Source organism: Anguilla anguilla, chromosome 9, assembly GCF_013347855.1.
Source record: "Anguilla anguilla isolate fAngAng1 chromosome 9, fAngAng1.pri, whole genome shotgun sequence".
Classification (NCBI taxonomy): Eukaryota; Metazoa; Chordata; class Actinopteri; order Anguilliformes; family Anguillidae; genus Anguilla; species Anguilla anguilla.
This window is the reverse complement of record NC_049209.1, coordinates 37,628,634-37,647,208: the sequence shown is the minus strand read 5'-3', so window position 1 is coordinate 37,647,208 and position 18,575 is coordinate 37,628,634. Positions and strand designations below refer to the sequence as shown.

Genomic DNA, 18,575 nt, shown 5'->3' with positions numbered 1-18,575 from the left:
TCTGCCTGGCAACATTGGATTCAGTTGCCCCAATCAGAATTAGAACCAAAACAATTTCAACAACCACATCCGCTCCCTAAAGAGAGAGGTACGCAAAACAGAACGTAAATGGAAGGCCTGCAAACTCCACGTTTATTTTGAGTATATGAAGGATTTAATGAAGAAATACAATGCCGCAGTTAACCTCTTAGCGCACAAGCCAAATCTTGCCAATCCTTGCCCATTTAGGGGGTACCCTATTTAAAGCTTTATAACTCCAGATGTGAACACCACAGCGACTTGAAAAATGGCTTAAACGAAGCAAGACATTGGTACAATTTATAATACTAACGCAGATTAGTTGATATTAATCATACCCATGCCACATACATGTGCAATATGTCAAATCGACCGGCTTGATCGGGAATGGTGTGCTATTACTTTGTGGAAAGTTTCGGTGCATGGATTTTGAGAAATTCCACTTTTTTTGGGACATTTTTCCAATAGAGAATGAATGGCGGAATGTTCACCCTTGTGATGTCACAATGCTGTCTTCTCACCCTTGTGATGTCACAATGCTCTGTCTTCTAGCAGCAGTACTCTGGTCTCTCTCTAGATTTGAACATTCTGCCATTCATCTCTATGGGGAAAAATTGCTCACAAATTGTGCAATGCCTCATTGGATTTGGTAGAGAGTCCTTTGTCCATTGGTGTAGATCAGCCTCGCCCCCTTCCTGATTGCCCGATGTTTGATATTTTTCAACTGTTTGTCATAGGGAACTATGGGTCGCGTCATTGGACTCAGTAAAGACCTAGCAACCGCCTAGAACTCCATGGCAACTGCCTAGAACTCCATAGCAACCACCTAGAATTGCATAGCAACCACCTTGCAACACCATAGCAACCACCTGGAACTCCATAGCAACCACCTAGCAACACCCTAGCAACCGGCTATAACTCCATAGCAACCACCTAGCAACACCATAGCAACCACCTAGAACTCCATTGCAACCACCTAGCAACACCCTAGCAACCACCTGGAACACCATAGCAACCACCTATCAACACCCTAGCAACCGCCTATAACGCCATAGCAAATGCCTAGCAACCACCTAGCAACACCATAGCAACCACCTAGAACTCCATAGCATCCACCTAACAACACCCTAGCAACCACCTAGCAAAACCCTAGCAACCAGCTATAACTCCATAGCAACCACCTAGCAACACCCTAGCAACCACCTGGAACACCATAGCAACAACCTAGCAACACCCAAGCAACCACCTAGAATGCCTTAGCAACCGCCCTGAACTCCATAGCAACCATCTAGCAACACCCTAACAACTGCCTAGAACTCCATAGCAACCACCTAACAACACACTAGCAACCACTTGGAGCACCCTAACAACTGCTTAGAACGCCTTAGCAACCACCTAGCAACACCATAGGAACCACCTATAACTCCATAGCAACCAGCTAGCAACACCCTAGCAACCACCTGGAACACCATAGCAAATGCCTAACAACACCCTAGCAACCGGCTATAACTCCATAGCAAATGCCTAGCAACACCCTAGCAACCGGCTATAACTCCATAGCAACCACCTAGCAACACCATAGTAACCACCTAGAACTCCATAGCATCCACCTAGAATACCCTAGCAACACCCTAGCAACCGCCTCTAACTCCATAGCAACCACCTAGCAACATCCTAGCAACCACTTAGCAACACCCTAGCAACCACCTAGCAATGCCCTAGCAACCACCTGGAACTCCATAGCAATCACCTAACAACACACTAGCAACCACCTGTAACTCCATAGCAACCACCTGGAACACCTTATCAACCACCTAGCAACATCCTTGCAACTGCCTAGAACTCCATAGCAACCACCTAGAACACCCTAGCAACCGCCTTAGAATTTCACAGCAACCGCCTAGAACTCCATAGAACCACCTAGCAACACCCTAGCAACCGCCTCAAACTCCATAGCAACCACCTAGCAACACCCTAGACACCACCTAAAACACCATAGTCACCACCAGAACATCATAGCAACTACCTACCACTGTTCACTCTGTTCAGCAGAAAGTCGACTTTGCATTGGCGGCAACCACACTTCACAATTTCTGCAGGAATTGTCTAGTTAGTGTGGTTGCCTTAGGCAATCACACTACTATTATCTCACATATTATTATTTTTCTTTCTTTCCACCCATTTTTTGGACCGCTACTCCTCCCAGAGTTTTCGCACCACATACACATGCAATATGTCAAATCGAGCGGCTTCATCGGGAATGGTGTGCTATTACTTTGTGGAAAGAATGGTTGCACGGTTTTTGAAAAATTTGAATTTTTGTGGGCAATTTTTCCCCATAGGGAATGAATGGCAGAATGTTCAGCCTTGTGATGTCACAATGCTCTGTCTGTTCACCTTTGTGATGTCACAATGCTCTATCTTCTAGCAGCAGTACTCTTGTCTCTCTCTAGGTTTGAACATTCTGCCATTCATCTCTATGGGGAAAAATTGCCCACAAATTGCCTCATTGGACATGGTGGAGAGTCCTTTGTCCATTGGTGTAGATCAGCCTCGCCCCCCTTCCTGATTGGCCGATGTTTGATATTTCATAACTTTTGAACCGTTTGTCATTGAGAACTATGGGTCGCGACATTGGACTCAGTAAAGAGTCAACCGCCTAGAACTCCATAGCAACTCCCTAGCAACACCCTAGCAACCACCTAGAACACCCTAGCAACCGTCTAGAACTCCATAGCAACCACCTAGCAACACCATAGCAACCACCTAGAACACCATAGCAACAACCTGGAACACCATAGCAAATGCCTAGCAACACCCTAGCAACCGGCTATAACTCCATAGCAACCACCTAGCAACACCATAGCAACCACCTAGAACACCATAGCAACCACCTAGCAACACCCTAGCAACCACCTGGAACACCATAGCAACCACCTAGCAACACCCTAGCAACAACCTGGAACACCATAACAACTGCCTAGCAACACCCTAGCAACCAGCTATAACTCCATAGAAACCACTAGCAACATCCTAGCAACCACCCAGAATACCCTAGCAACACCCTAGCAACCGCCTATAACTCCATAGCAAATGCCTAGCAACACCCTAGCAACCGGCTATAAATCCATAGCAACCACCTAGAACTCCATAGCAACCACCTAGCAACACCCTAGCAACCACCTGGAACAGCATAGCAACCACCTAGCAACACCCTAGCAACCACCTGGAACACCATAACAAATGCCTAGGAACACCCTAGCAACCGCCTATAACTCCATAGCAACCTCCTAGAATACCCTAGCAACCGCCTATAACTCAATAGCAAATGCCTAGCAACACCCTAGCAACCGGCTATAACTCCATAGCAACCACCTAGCAACACCATAGTAACCACCTAGAACTCCATAGCATCCACCTAGCAACACCCTAGCAACCACCTAGAATACCCTAGCAACCACCTGGAACACCATAACAACTGCCTAGCAACACCCTAGCAACCACCTAGCAACATCCTAGCAACCACTTAGAATACCCTAGCAACCACCTAGCAATGCCCTATCAACCACCTGGAGCTCCATAGCAACCACCTGAAACTCCATAGCAACCACTTAGCATACCCTAGCAACCACCTAGCAATGCCCTAGCAACCACCTGGAGCTCAATAGCAACCACCTGAAACTCCATAGCAACCACCTAGCACCACCCTAGCGACCGCCTAGAATTCCATGAAACCACCTAGAACTCCATAGAATCACCTAGCAACACCCTAGCAACTGCCTCAAACATCATAGCAACTACCTACCACTGTTCACTCTGTTCAACAGAAAGTCGACTTTGCATTGGCGGCAACCACACTTCACAATTTCTGCAGGAATTGTCTAGTTTATTATTATTATTCCACCCATTTTTTGGACCGCTACTCCTCCCAGAGTTTTCGCACTACATACACGTGCAATATGTCAAATCGAGCGGCTTGATCGGGAATGGTGTGCTATTACTTTGTGGAAAGTTTAGGTGCACGGCTTTTGAGAAATTATACTTTTTTTGGGAAATTTTTCCCATAGAGAATGAATGGCGGAATGTTCACCCTTGTGATGTCACAATGCTCTGTCTTCTCAACCTTGTGATGTCACAATGGTCTGTCTTCTAGCAGCAGTGCTCTGGTCTCTCTCTAGATTTGAACATTCTGCCATTCATCTCTATGGGGAAAAATTGCCCACAAATTGTGCAATGCCTCATTGGACATGGTCGAGAGTCCTATGTCCATTGGTGTAGATCAGCCTCGCCCCCCTTCCTGATTGGCCGATGTTTGATATTTCATAACTTATGAACCGTTTGTCATAGAGAACTATGGGTCACGTCATTGGACTCAGTAAAGACCTAGCAACCACCTGGAACACCATAACAAATGCCTAGGAACACCCTAGCAACCGCCTATAACTCCATAGCAACCTCCTAGAATACCCTAGCAACCGCCTATAACTCAATAGCAAATGCCTAGCAACACCCTAGCAACCGGCTATAACTCCATAGCAACCACCTAGCAACACCATAGTAACCACCTAGAACTCCATAGCATCCACCTAGCAACACCCTAGCAACCACCTAGAATACCCTAGCAACCACCTGGAACACCATAACAACTGCCTAGCAACACCCTAGCAACCACCTAGCAACATCCTAGCAACCACTTAGAATACCCTAGCAACCACCTAGCAATGCCCTATCAACCACCTGGAGCTCCATAGCAACCACCTGAAACTCCATAGCAACCACTTAGCATACCCTAGCAACCACCTAGCAATGCCCTAGCAACCACCTGGAGCTCAATAGCAACCACCTGAAACTCCATAGCAACCACCTAGCACCACCCTAGCGACCGCCTAGAATTCCATGAAACCACCTAGAACTCCATAGAATCACCTAGCAACACCCTAGCAACTGCCTCAAACATCATAGCAACTACCTACCACTGTTCACTCTGTTCAACAGAAAGTCGACTTTGCATTGGCGGCAACCACACTTCACAATTTCTGCAGGAATTGTCTAGTTTATTATTATTATTCCACCCATTTTTTGGACCGCTACTCCTCCCAGAGTTTTCGCACTACATACACGTGCAATATGTCAAATCGAGCGGCTTGATCGGGAATGGTGTGCTATTACTTTGTGGAAAGTTTAGGTGCACGGCTTTTGAGAAATTATACTTTTTTTGGGAAATTTTTCCCATAGAGAATGAATGGCGGAATGTTCACCCTTGTGATGTCACAATGCTCTGTCTTCTCAACCTTGTGATGTCACAATGGTCTGTCTTCTAGCAGCAGTGCTCTGGTCTCTCTCTAGATTTGAACATTCTGCCATTCATCTCTATGGGGAAAAATTGCCCACAAATTGTGCAATGCCTCATTGGACATGGTCGAGAGTCCTATGTCCATTGGTGTAGATCAGCCTCGCCCCCCTTCCTGATTGGCCGATGTTTGATATTTCATAACTTATGAACCGTTTGTCATAGAGAACTATGGGTCACGTCATTGGACTCAGTAAAGACCTAGCAACCGCCTAGAACTCCATAGCAACTCCCTAGCAACACCCTAGCAACCACCTAGAACACCCTAGCAACCGCCTAGAACTCCATAGCAACCACCTAACAACACACTAGCAACCACCTGGAACACCATAGCAAATGCCTAGCAACACCCTAACAACCGGCTATAATTCCATAGCAACCACCTAGCAACTCCATAGCAACCACCTAGCAACACCCTAGCAACCACCTGGAACACCATAGCAACCACCTAGCAACACCCTAGCAACAACCTGGAACACCATAACAACTGCCTACCAACACCCTAGCAACCGCCTATAACTCCATAGCAAATACCTAGCAACACCCTAGCAACCGCTATAACTCCATAGCAACCACCTAGCAACACTTTAGCAACCACCTGGAACACCATAGCAACCACCTAGCAACACCCTTGCAACCACCTGGAACACCATAACAACTGCCTAGCAACACCCTAGCAACCACCTATAACTCCATAGCAACCACCTAGAATACCCTAGCAACACCATAGCAAATGCCTAGCAACACCCTAGCAACCGGCTATAACTCTATAGCAACCACCTAGCAACACCATAGCAACCGCCTAGAACTCCATAGCAACCACCTAGCAACACCCTAGCAACCACCTAGCAACACCATAGCAACCGCCTAGAACTCCATAGCAACCACCTAGCAACACCCTAGCAACCACCTGGAACACCATAGCAACCACCTAGCTACACCCTATCAACCACCTGGAACACAATAACAACTACCTAGAAACACCCTAGCAACTGCCTATAACTCCATAGCAACCACCTAGCAACAAACTAGCAACCACCTAGAATACCCTAGAAACACCCTAGCAACTGCCTAGCAACACCCTAGGAACCGCCTAGAACTCCATAGCAACGACCTAGCAGCACTCTAGCAACCACCTAGAACTCCATAGTATCCACCTAGCAACACCCTAGCAACCACCTAGAATACCCTAGCAACACCCTAGCAACCGCTTATAACTCCATAACAACTGCCTAGCAACATCCTAGCATCCACCTAGAACTCCATAGTATCCACCTAGCAACACCCTAGCAACCACCTGGAACACCATAACAACTGCCTAGCAACACCCTAGCAACCGCCTATAATTCCATAGCAACGACCTAGCAACATCCTAGCAACCACCTAGAATACCCTAGCAACCACCTGGAACACCATAGCAAATGCCTAGAACTCCATAGCAACCACCTAGCAACACCCTAGCAACGGCCTAGAACTCCATAGCAACCACCTAGCAACACCATAGCAACTGCCTAGAACTCCATAGCAACCACCTAGAACTCCATAGCAACCACCTAGCAACACCATAGCAACGGCCTAGAACTCCATAGCAACCACCTAGAAACACCCTAGCAACCACCTAGAACTCCATAGCAACCACCTAGCAACACCATAGCAACGGCCTAGAACTCCATAGCAACCACCTAGCAACACCCTAGCAACCACCTAGCAACACCATAGCAACCGCCTAGAACTCCATAGCAACCACCTAGCAACACCCTAGCAACCACCTGGAACACCATAGCAACCACCTAGCAACACCCTAGCAACCACCTAGCAACACCATAGCAACCACCTGGAAGACCATAGCAACAACCTAGCAACACCCTAGCAACCACCTGGAACACCATAACAACTGCCTAGAAACACCCTCGCAACTGCCTAGAACTCCATAGCAACCACCTAGCAACACCCTAGCAACCACCTGGAATACCATAGCAACCACCTAGCAACACCATAGTAACCACCTAGAACTCCATAGCATCCACCTAGCAACACCCTAACAACCACCTAGAATAACCTAGCAACCACCTAGCAGCACCCTAGCAACCACCTGGAACACCATAACTGCCTAGCAACACCCTAGCAACCGCCTATAACTCCATAGCAACCACCTTGCAACATCCTAGCAACCACTCAGAATACCCTAGCAACCCCCTAGCAACACCCTAGCAACCATCTAGAACTCCATAGCAACCACCTAACAACACACTAGCAACCACCTGGAACACCATAGCAAATGCCTAGCAACACCCTAGCAACCGGCTATAACTCTATAGCAACCACCTAGCAACACCATAGCAACCGCCTAGAACTCCATAGCAACCACCTAGCAACACCCTAGCAACCACCTAGCAACACCATAGCAACCGCCTAGAACTCCATAGCAACCACCTAGCAACACCCTAGCAACCACCTGGAACACCATAACAACTGCCTAGCAACACCCTAGCAACCGCCTATAACTCCATAGCAACCACCTAGCAACATCCTAGCAACCACCTAGAATACCCTAGCAACACCCTAGCAACTGCCTATAACTCCATAGCGAATGCCTAGCAACACCCTAGCAACCGGCTATAACTGCATAGCAACCACCTAGCAACACCCTAGCAACCACTTGGAACACCATAACAACTGCCTAGCAACACCCTAACAACTGCCTAGAACTCCATAGCAACCACTTAGCAACATCCTAGCAACCACTTAGAATACCCTAGCAACCACCTAGCAATGCCCTAGCAACCACCTGGAGCTCATTAGCAACCACCTGAAACTCCATAGCAACCACCTAGCACCACCCTAGCGACTGCCTAGAATTCCATGAAACCACCTAGAACTCCATAGAACCACTTAGCAACACCCTAGCAACTGCCTCAGACATCATAGCAACTACCTACCACTGTTCACTCCGTTCAGCATAAAGTCGACTTTGCGTTGGCGGCAACCACACTTCACAATTTCTGCAGGAATTGTCTAGTTAGTGTGGTTGCCTTAGGGCAACTACACTATTATTATTGCACATATTATTTATTTATTATTATTATTCCACCCATTTTTTGGACCGCTACTCCTCCCAGAGTTTTCACACCACATACGCGTGCAATATGTCAAATCGAGCGGCTTGATCGGGAATGGTGTGCTATTACTTTTTGGAAAGTTTGGGTGGACGGTTTTTGAAAAATTTGAATTTTTGTGGGCAATTTTTCCCATAGAGAATGAATGGCGGAATGTTCACCTTTGTGATGTCACAATGCTCTGTCTTCTCACCCTTGTGATGTCACAATGGTCTGTCTTCTAGCAGCAGTACTCTGGTCTCTCTCTAGATTTGAACATTCTGCCATTCATCTCTATGGGGAAACATTGCCCACAAATTGTGCAATGCCTCATTGGACATGGTAGAGAGTCCTTTGTCCATTGGTGGAGATCAGCCTCGCCCCCCTTCCTGATTTGCCGATATTTGATATTTCATAACTTTTGAACCGTTTGTCATAGAGAACTATGGGTCGCGTCATTGGACTCAGTAAAGACCTAGCAACCGCCTAGAACTCCATAGCAACCACCTAGCAACACCCTAGCAACCACCTGGAACTCCATAGCAACCACCTAGCAACACCCTAGCAACTGCCTAGAACTCCATAGCAACCACCTAGCAACACCATAGCAACTGCCTAGAACTCCATAGCAACCACCTAGAACTCCATAGCAACCACCTAGCAATACCATAGCAACGGCCTAGAACTCCATAGCAACCACCTAGCAACACCCTAGCAACCACCTAGCAACACCATAGCAACCGCCTAGAACTCCATAGCAACCACCTAGCAACACCCTAGCAACCACCTGGAACACCATAGCAACCACCTAGGAACACCCTAGCAACCACTTGGAACACCATAACTGCCTAGCAACACCCTAGCAACCACTTGGAACACCATAGCAACCACCTAGCAACACCCTAGCAACCACCTAGAACTCCAAAGCAACCACCTAGCAACACCCTAGCAACCACCTAGAACTCCATAGCAACCACCTAGCAACACCCTAGCAATGGCCTAGAACTCCTTACCAACCACCTAGCAACACCATAGCAACCGCCTAAAACTCCATAGCAACCACCTAGCATCACCCTAGCAACCACCTAGCAACACCATAGCAACTGCCTAGAACTCCATAGCAACCACCTAGCAACACCCTAGCAGCCACTTGGAACACCATAACAACTGCCTAGCAACACCCTAGCAACCACTTGGAACACCATAACAACTGCCTAGCAACACCCTAGCAACCGCCTATAACTTCATAGCAACCACCTAGAATACCCTAGCAACCCCCAAGCAACCACCTGGAACTCCATAGCAACCACCCAACAACACACTAGCAACAACCTGGAACACCATAGCAAATGCCTAGCAACACCCTAGCAACCAGCTATAACTCCAAAGCAACCACCTAGCAACACTATAGCAACCACCTTGAACTCCATAGCAACCACCTAGCAACACCCTAGCAACCACCTGGAACACCATAGCAACCACCTAGCAACACCCTAGCAACCACCTGTAACACCATAACAACTGCCTAGCAACACTATAGAAACAACCTAGCAACATGCTAGCAACCACCTAACAACACCCTAGCAACACCCTATAACTCCATAGCAACCACCTAGCAACATCCTAGCAGCCACCTAGAATACCCTAGCAACACCCTAGCAACTGCCTATAACTCCATAGAAAATGCCTAGCAACACCCTAGCAACCGGCTATAACTCCATAGCAACCACCTAGTAACACCCTAGCAACCACCTGGAACACCATAACAACTGCCTAGCAACACCCTAGCAACCACCTAGAACTCCATAGCAACCACCTACCAACCACTTAGCATACCCTAGCAACCACCTAGCAATGCCCTAGCAACCACCTGGAGCTCAATAGCAACCACCTGAAACTCCATAGCAACCACCTAGCACCACCCTAGCGACCGCCTAGAATTCCATGAAACCACTTAGAACTCCATAGAACCACCTAGCAACACCCTAGCAGCTGCCTCAGACATCATAGCAACTATCTACCACTGTTCACTCCGTTCAGCACAAAGTCGACTTTGCGTTGGCGGCAACCACACTTCACAATTTCTGCAGGAATTGTCTAGTTATTATTATTATTATTCCACCCATTTTTTGGACCGCTACTCCTCCCAGAGTTTTCGCACCACATACATGTGCCATATGTCAAATTGACCGGCTTCTTTGGGAATCGTGTGCTATTACTTTGTGGAAAGTTTCGCTGCACGGACTTTTTTTGGCCAATTTTTCCCATTGACAATGAATGGGCACTGTGACGTCATACATATGTGAGTTATGAAGTTACAGCATTGGTCGGCTTAGCACACGTGATGCAGTAAGTTTTAACCGGCTTCATCTACGGGAAATTTAGAATCCAGATGCTGTGCATATCTCCATTTTCGTCGTAATTACAGAAAACAAACATTCGTAAACTTCAAATGATTTATACCACAATGTAGATAAAACCTTGACGAAGACGTACATGCATGGATTGTGTTGTTCAAACGAGGTTTCCTGGCGACTTAGCCACCAGAGTGGATATAGCTGAATGCGGAAGTGAACGCGATAAAAACGGTATTCCAAATGCAAAATTACAAATGAAAACGCTGTCAGCTAGGTATATGAACAAACACATGGCTTAGGCATACCCAGAAGTCCTCAATAATAATAGTATTTCACAAGATATTACACAAAATCGTTGACAACGTTTCGTCAGGTGCAGCGTCTATGCTAATGCTAACAAAGAGTGCATGCATTGAACGCGACGATGAAAAAACTTTCGGTTGACCTATAAAACGATATTCCAAAATTAGACGTGTTATACATGGTTAGAAAGCTTATGCTCTCACCTACTGAATAAATGAATTCTCAATCAAGCCAGACTGTACTATAAAGGGCAACAGTGCCGTCAACAAAACGTGTGCAGCAGCTTCTGGTCCGGTCTTACTCCAGAAACAGACGTCAGCTTGTAATACCACACATGTTGCTTTGGGTGTTCTCGAACTTTGTAGTACAAACTGGCTTGATCTACACTTCATCGATCCAACAGGTGATAGAATAAGCTTTCTAACTATGTATAATATGTCACATTTTACTTTTGTAATGCCGTTCCATATCCCATCATATTTGAAAGGTTCGTCTCATTATAGATGCATTGCGCATTCTTTGTAGCAGTGATAGCAACATTTTCTCACCCCAACGCTACAGTACACTTCTCCGCTTGTCTGTTGATGTACCCCTCGTTACAACAGAAGCTAGTACTACTGGCTACCAGCCGATACTTATTCACAGAAGCTGTATTTAAAATGAATAGAATAAGCTTTCTAATTATATATAATATGTAAAATTTTTCTTTTGTAGTACCGTTTTATTTCCCCGCGTATTGGAAGTGGTCTCATTATAGCTGCATTACGCCTTCAGTCTGTGATAGCATTGAAAGCAATGCTTTCTCACCCCAACGCGTTTCCTACAGTACACATCTCCGCTTGCCTGTTGATGCACCCCTCGTTACAACAAAGGCTAGTAGTGCTGCCTAACGATACTTATTCACAGAAGCTGTATTTAAATGAGTTAAAATGCAACTATTTTAACACCTATTTCTCGCATCGTTTTCGATATTGGAAATTCGGCACAAACATTTTTTACTGAAAAAATTTCAAAAATCAGATCCCAGACTGATAACAGCCGGCCTCACAATCTACCTACCCCAGAGCCTCTAACTCACAGATCATCTGATGTTTTATTCCTCAGTTCTTTTACATCAGTGTCTCTATCTGCACTCAATAATATGGTTAAGCACATGAAGTCATCTACTTGCCCCTTGGATGTGGTCCCTACCAGACTACTGAAGGAGATTATGCCTGCTGTTGTTCCTTTCATTTTATCTATTGTAAATAACTCTCTGACCTCTGGCTTTGTCCCCGCCTATTTTAAAACCGCTTTAGTCAAACCTCTCCTTAAAAAATCTCAAAACTTCAATTTTTATCAAAGATCCTAGGAAAAAGCTGTGTTCAAACAATTAGTAGCGCATTTGAGTGACGACAACCTATTTGAAATATTACAATCTGGCTTTCGATCCCTCCACAGTACTGAGACTGCGCTGCTCAAAGTCTGTAATGACCTGCTGTTGGCTGAAGACACTGGTGAATGCGCCATCTTAGTTCTGTTGGACCTCAGTGCAGCCTTTGACACAGTCTATCATAACTTGCTCATTGACAGACTGGAAAAGTGGGCAGTTATAAATGATGTGGCCTTAAGCTGGTTCAGGTCCTACCCATCTAATAGATGCTTCTCTGTGACTGTGGCTGGCTCAGTTTCTCCCCCCATGGACATATTTGATGGTGTTCCACAGGGTTCAGTCCTGGGTCCCATTTTATTCTCTATTTATATGCTCCCTCTTGGTGTCATCATCCGCAAATATAACGTCCAGTTTCACTGTAACGCCGATGACACACAGCTCTATATTCCAATCAGACCCGGTGACCAGTCTAATATTGCAACCCTTCACAAGTGCCTTGCTGAAATAAAATATTGGATGTCAGACAACTTTCTCCAGCTAAACCATACAAAAACTGACGTCATTGTACTTGGTTCCCCCGCAAACAGAAATCAAATCTTGGCAAACCTAGGAGAACTAGCAATCTATCCTAAATCCTCAGCCAGAAATCTTGGTGTAATTTTTGATCAGGACTTGTGTTTCAAACCCCATGTAAAAGAAATAGTTCAGTCATGTTTTTATCATTTGAGAAATATAGCCAAGGTTAGGTCCTTCATCTCTGCCCCATATCTGGAGAAACTCATCCATGCTTTTATTTTCTCCCACCTCGACTATTGTAACTCCCTGTATACCAGTCTTAGTCAGAAATCAATCCACCGCCTACAGTTAGTTCAAAATGCTGCAACTCGGCTCTTAACTCAAACCAAAAATGTGATCATATTACCCCTGTCTTAGCATTCTTGCATTGGCTGCCAGTTTATCTTTATTGATTTTAAAATTCTTTTAATTACTTTTAAGGCCAGGCATGGGATGGCCCCTCCCTATATTTCTGATCTTTAATCCCCCTATGAGCCAGGACGCAGACTGAGATCCTCGGGTAAGGCGTTACTAGCCATTCCAAAGTCAAGGCTGAAAACCAAAGGCGACAGGGCCTTTGCTGTCAGAGCCCCTAGACTTTGGAACATTCTGCCAGAAAATATCAGGCTTGCAGAGTCAGTTCCCCATTTTATTTCACGTCTTAAGACATATTTGTTATGATAAAGCGTTTATTGCGAGATTTATTTATTTATTTTTTATTTATTTATTTTATTATTATTTTTTTTTTTTAAATGTTATTTTATTATTTTTATTTGTTTCTGTGTTTTGTATTGACTATTGTGAAGCACTTTGTTACCTGTATTGAAAAGTGCTATACAAATAAAGCTATTATTATTATTATTATTATTATTATTATTATTATTATTATTATTATTATTATTATACCTGGACTAACTGCCACCACTCTGAATCATTTCACTTTAAATCCCCCCTTTCATGACACTCATGTTACATGTACCCCCATTCCAGCACTTTTTGTAATTTGTACTTGTCCTAATATTGTAGCTTGTTCTTCTCCCTAGTTTGGCTTGGCATAAGTTAGGTCAGAATATTGTTCACTGCGTGAACTGAACTATGTTCTTGGCCAGTAATAGCTGTAAAAAATGAGTATTGTACCTTATTGAACCTGTGTTTTGTAGTTTTCCAATGGCCATGATATGCACTTTTGTACGTCGCTTTGAATAAAAGCGTCTGCTAAATAAATGTAATGTAATGTTTGTTTCACAAACGGATTGTCCAAGACAATATATGACCAGTCAGTCTCAAAAGGGATATCTCTACGTGTAAAACCAATGGTAAGGTTGTGTATTTATTCCATATTTTGGAGATATTGATAGTATGACATGGTATCATTTTAGAAAAAATCCTCTTGTTTAGTGTTCAGTGAGCAGTATTTTTCACAGCTGTACTGGCATACCTTTGGCTATTGTTGGCTTTATCTTGTTGCTATGACGAAATACGAATTTTTAGTGGATCGTTTTCATGTATGCCCAGATAGACACTATTGTCCAGTGTGTCATGCATGGGGGTGTAGTTACAGATGAGATTGCCAGTGCGGCAGTGGTGGCACTCAGAAATGTGTGTTCTGCATAGTTGTCCTGCATCATCTACTAATAAAGCTAGAACACTAATTTGGTTGCAGGAGCACCAAATGTCTGAATTCAGAAATCTAGGCACGCTGGCGTTCCAACCACTAGGGGCACTGCACGAAGTGGTAAAAAATTTTGTCACTAGTATATTTTTGTTCCCCATCAGGAAAGACTGTTATTTGAGCTATGGCTGGAACTGGGTGCACTGGCCATGTACATGGTCAGCATGTTCAACTGCACAAAAGGCGCTAGAAGCCATATTTTTTTTGTTTCTTTTTAATAATATAACTGTTAAAAAGGATGATTTTGATAGTGCAAAGTGTTTTTGATGATTTTTATTGTGCAGATGCCCCCACCTCCACTCAGTCTGTTTAAATGGATTATTATTAGAGACTCATGTCTAAATTAAGTTGCCATTGGGGGTTAGAATTTTAAAAGTGTCAGTCATTAATCTGCAGGAATTACTTTTGAATGTGGAAATGATTTGGTGTTGTCTTCTCAGTTTGTAGTGCTCATGTACCTGCTGACCTACGTGGGGGTCCTCTGTAATGGCCTCACCCTGCTGATCATTGGTAAGTCTTCTGGTCACCACACACTCTCGCTTGCTCAGATCACTGACTGAACACTCTGAACACTTACTGCACATACTCCATATCAGCCCCGTTCCATGCATCTCAAAAGCATTTCACTCACATCTCACTTGATTTGGTGTTTTGTTCATTTGTATGATTTGCTACTTATTGAGAGCTATGTCTCTGTGTCCAGTTAGCTTGTTGGTTGCAACAGGACCACAAGCTATATTTTTAATAGCCGCATGTTGAAAATTGAATGGACAACATCAATGACCTCAACAACAATGACCCTTTTTTTAAAAATCACCAACATACTGTAATGTAAGTCTTTATTCAGTGTAGCTTCTAGCAGTTCAGCTCATTTCATTGTCATTGTTGTTAAATGGATCTTATGTCTGACCAATAGGATTTGACCGGTATGCAGTGTGTAGTGTGTGTACACGGAAGTGATTGTCAGATCTATTGCTGTTTTTGTACCCGCTGTATGGCCCCTGACGAGGTGATTACTTACCCTCACTGCAGCTAGGCAGAAGCAGCATTGTATTCCAATTTTCACCAGTAAACAACTCAACTTAATCACTGGACTCTTGTCGTGTCATTGCGAGTGCCTCCGGAGACTGTGGGTAGTTTTTTTCCTCATTAATACATGGGACTGAGCATCCAGCTAGTAAGAAAGCTAACTACTGTAGCCAACGTGGGATAAGGCTAGCCACTAGCGAAGAGTAAAGACACGACAATACTTTTGAATTAATTCTGGAACAACAGCACACACACATGCTACACAATGAAAAACATATTCAGAGCTGCTGCTGAAATGAAAGGGCAAATTGGCTTGAACCCCTTACTTAACCTACATGTAAAATATATTTTATGTGATTTAATTTAATAATTATTATTGAAAATAAGAATTATAAATTAAATCGCCAAATTCATTGATAGGGCAGTCTACAGAAAATTGGTGGAATCAACCAATAAGTCAAAACAAGCTCTATATTAGGTTTTAAGATTAAATAATTGAATTTAATACAAAGCAATCAATTAGATTAATGGATTGAAATCTTTACATTCTTTACTGAATGCAGACTCACTACTTCTAAATTGCAAAATAGTAGACATACAACAAAACATTAAACAATTGATTTAGTTATACCGAGAGAGAGAGAGAGAGAAAGAGAGACGGATAAGCCAGAGCTTGCCAAAATGTTACTCACTCCCAGTTTAAACAGCACAGGAGGAAAAGAAAACCCACTAAAAACACTCACAACCAAGGAACCACCACCAAAATAAAAAGAGATACACTCTTCTTCAAGGCTCTGAAACCAACACAACACAACTTTTTCTTGTGGCCATCTTAAATACCTTACCCAGCATGACTTGAGGATGTTTGCCCTGTTTGGGTGATGCCGAGTTAAGGTGTAGGAGAGAAGGGAAGGGGGGGTCAGACTCATTTATGACAAAGACTGGCCTACCTAAAGATTGCATTCAAGCTTAAAGAGGAAATGGGAAAGGGAAATGTTAGGCATGTAGCCATGCAGGGTCTCCGACCCCCGATATGGTGTCCTGTGTCTTCTGGTTTTTCTCATCTGAGGAGTTGAGAAGGTGAGGCCCTGCCAAGATTAGGGTCAGTGGATTTTAAATGGCCCCAATCAAATTTTCTTTGATGCTTGTGATGTGGAGGCCAGGCCACATTCTTAGAAACAATATAATATTGTATCAAATTCACAGTTTCCCTCTCTAAGGCCATAATCTATGTACTACATATCTCACAGTGGTTACTAGTGTATTTAATTATTAGTGTTTCAGAATCCCATGTGCCAAACCGACTCAGCGTATTTCACAGGTGTATTTGCCAGGTGTGAAGATGTCAGGGTCATAAGTGACCAGTAGCCACTCTGTCCCAAAAATCCATCAATCTATCATTGTATATACCCGCTTATTCCTGGTCAGGGTTTCGGGGGGGGGCGGGGGGGGGGGGGGCTGCTGCTGTAGCGATCCCAGCATGCATTGGGTGAGAGGCAGAAACAGGTCACCAGTCTATCACAGGGCACACAAACCATTCGCTCACACACTCATACCTATGGACAAAATTAGCCTACCTGCATTAAGGCTGTCAAAAGTGCCATGAAATTGAGTTTGAATATTAGCTTTTGTAATTAGTTCGAGTTCCAATATATTTGAATATCATATGCCTATAATTCACAAAAATAAGCTGCTTATTGTCGGGCACAATATGCACGTGACGCTCCCTCTAAACTGGCCTACGTGTTATTTTCCACAAGTGGGCAGTAGAAAAGAGGACATTGGTGAACTTTAATACTAGGTTACTACATCTGGGGCCTCATTTATAAAACGTATTTTAGATCAACTGTGTGGCGCGTGTGTAGAAAATCACGTCAAAGTAGTGATTTATATAATTTCAACATGACTCAATTTGACCGTGGAAACGGTCGTGGCTCTACGTCAGGTCTTCACTTGACACAAGTTCATTTTATAAATGAGCCCCATTCAGTTTCTATAGCCTAATATGCAAATGAATAAAGCACTTTCTCGTGGATGTAATTTGCCACAAATCGGCATTTATTAATCATAGGGAAATGATAAAATGATTTAAATAATAGGAAATCACAGAAAATCATAAAAGACTACAGCCACCCAGTTTATGGTCTATTCTCGCTGCAGCTGTCTGGTAGACGCTACCGGAGCATCCGGGCACGGACGACCAGACTCACAAACAGTTTTTTCCCGCAGGCCATTAGGCTTCTCAACCAGCAACATTAATCTCAGGGTTAATATCATTAATCTCAACATTGATCACATGACCTCCTATGTGTGCTCCTTCACTTCCTATGTACATTCAATGTACATTATCACAATCTTATGCACATATTCATCAGCACTCCTGCACTTTATATGTTTAATATTTAAATATTTAATACTCCTATTCTCATTATCCATATCCCCCATCTGTACAGGCTGGTACTGCTGCTAATGTTTAATATTATGTATATTTTTGATATTTTTTGATATTTTTGCTGTTTTGCTTCTACGTAGTTGCTGCCTGCCATGTCATAAGAATTTCTTTGCTCAGAATGACCTTGTGTTATACTGTGCACTTGACAAATAAAAACACTTAGACTTTGACTTTGAATTGAAATCCCTGTTTATTTCTTAACACAAAAACTATTCGAACGGCTAATACCTGTAGTCTAAAACAACATAAAGTACTTACTCTGTTTAGTTTGTTTAACTTCTTTCATCATCCAATTTTATCAAAATCTTGAGAAAAGAAAGGAAACATAGCCTGCCATGGGAACATTATTTAGCCTAAATTGTTAGCTAACCA

General features: G+C 43.8%; 1 protein-coding gene across 5 annotated transcripts in view; it reads left to right on the top strand.

Annotated features, from left to right (window-relative positions):
• Positions 1–18,575, top strand: part of rtn2b (reticulon 2b) — a 149,002-nt gene that overhangs the window by 35,697 nt on the left and 94,730 nt on the right. For all 5 annotated transcript variants that reach the window (XM_035433575.1, XM_035433576.1, XM_035433573.1 and 2 more), the window contains exon 4: positions 15,163–15,232. In XM_035433575.1, the coding sequence (XP_035289466.1) occupies positions 15,163–15,232 (70 nt within the window). The remainder of the gene's footprint in view (positions 1–15,162; positions 15,233–18,575) is intronic.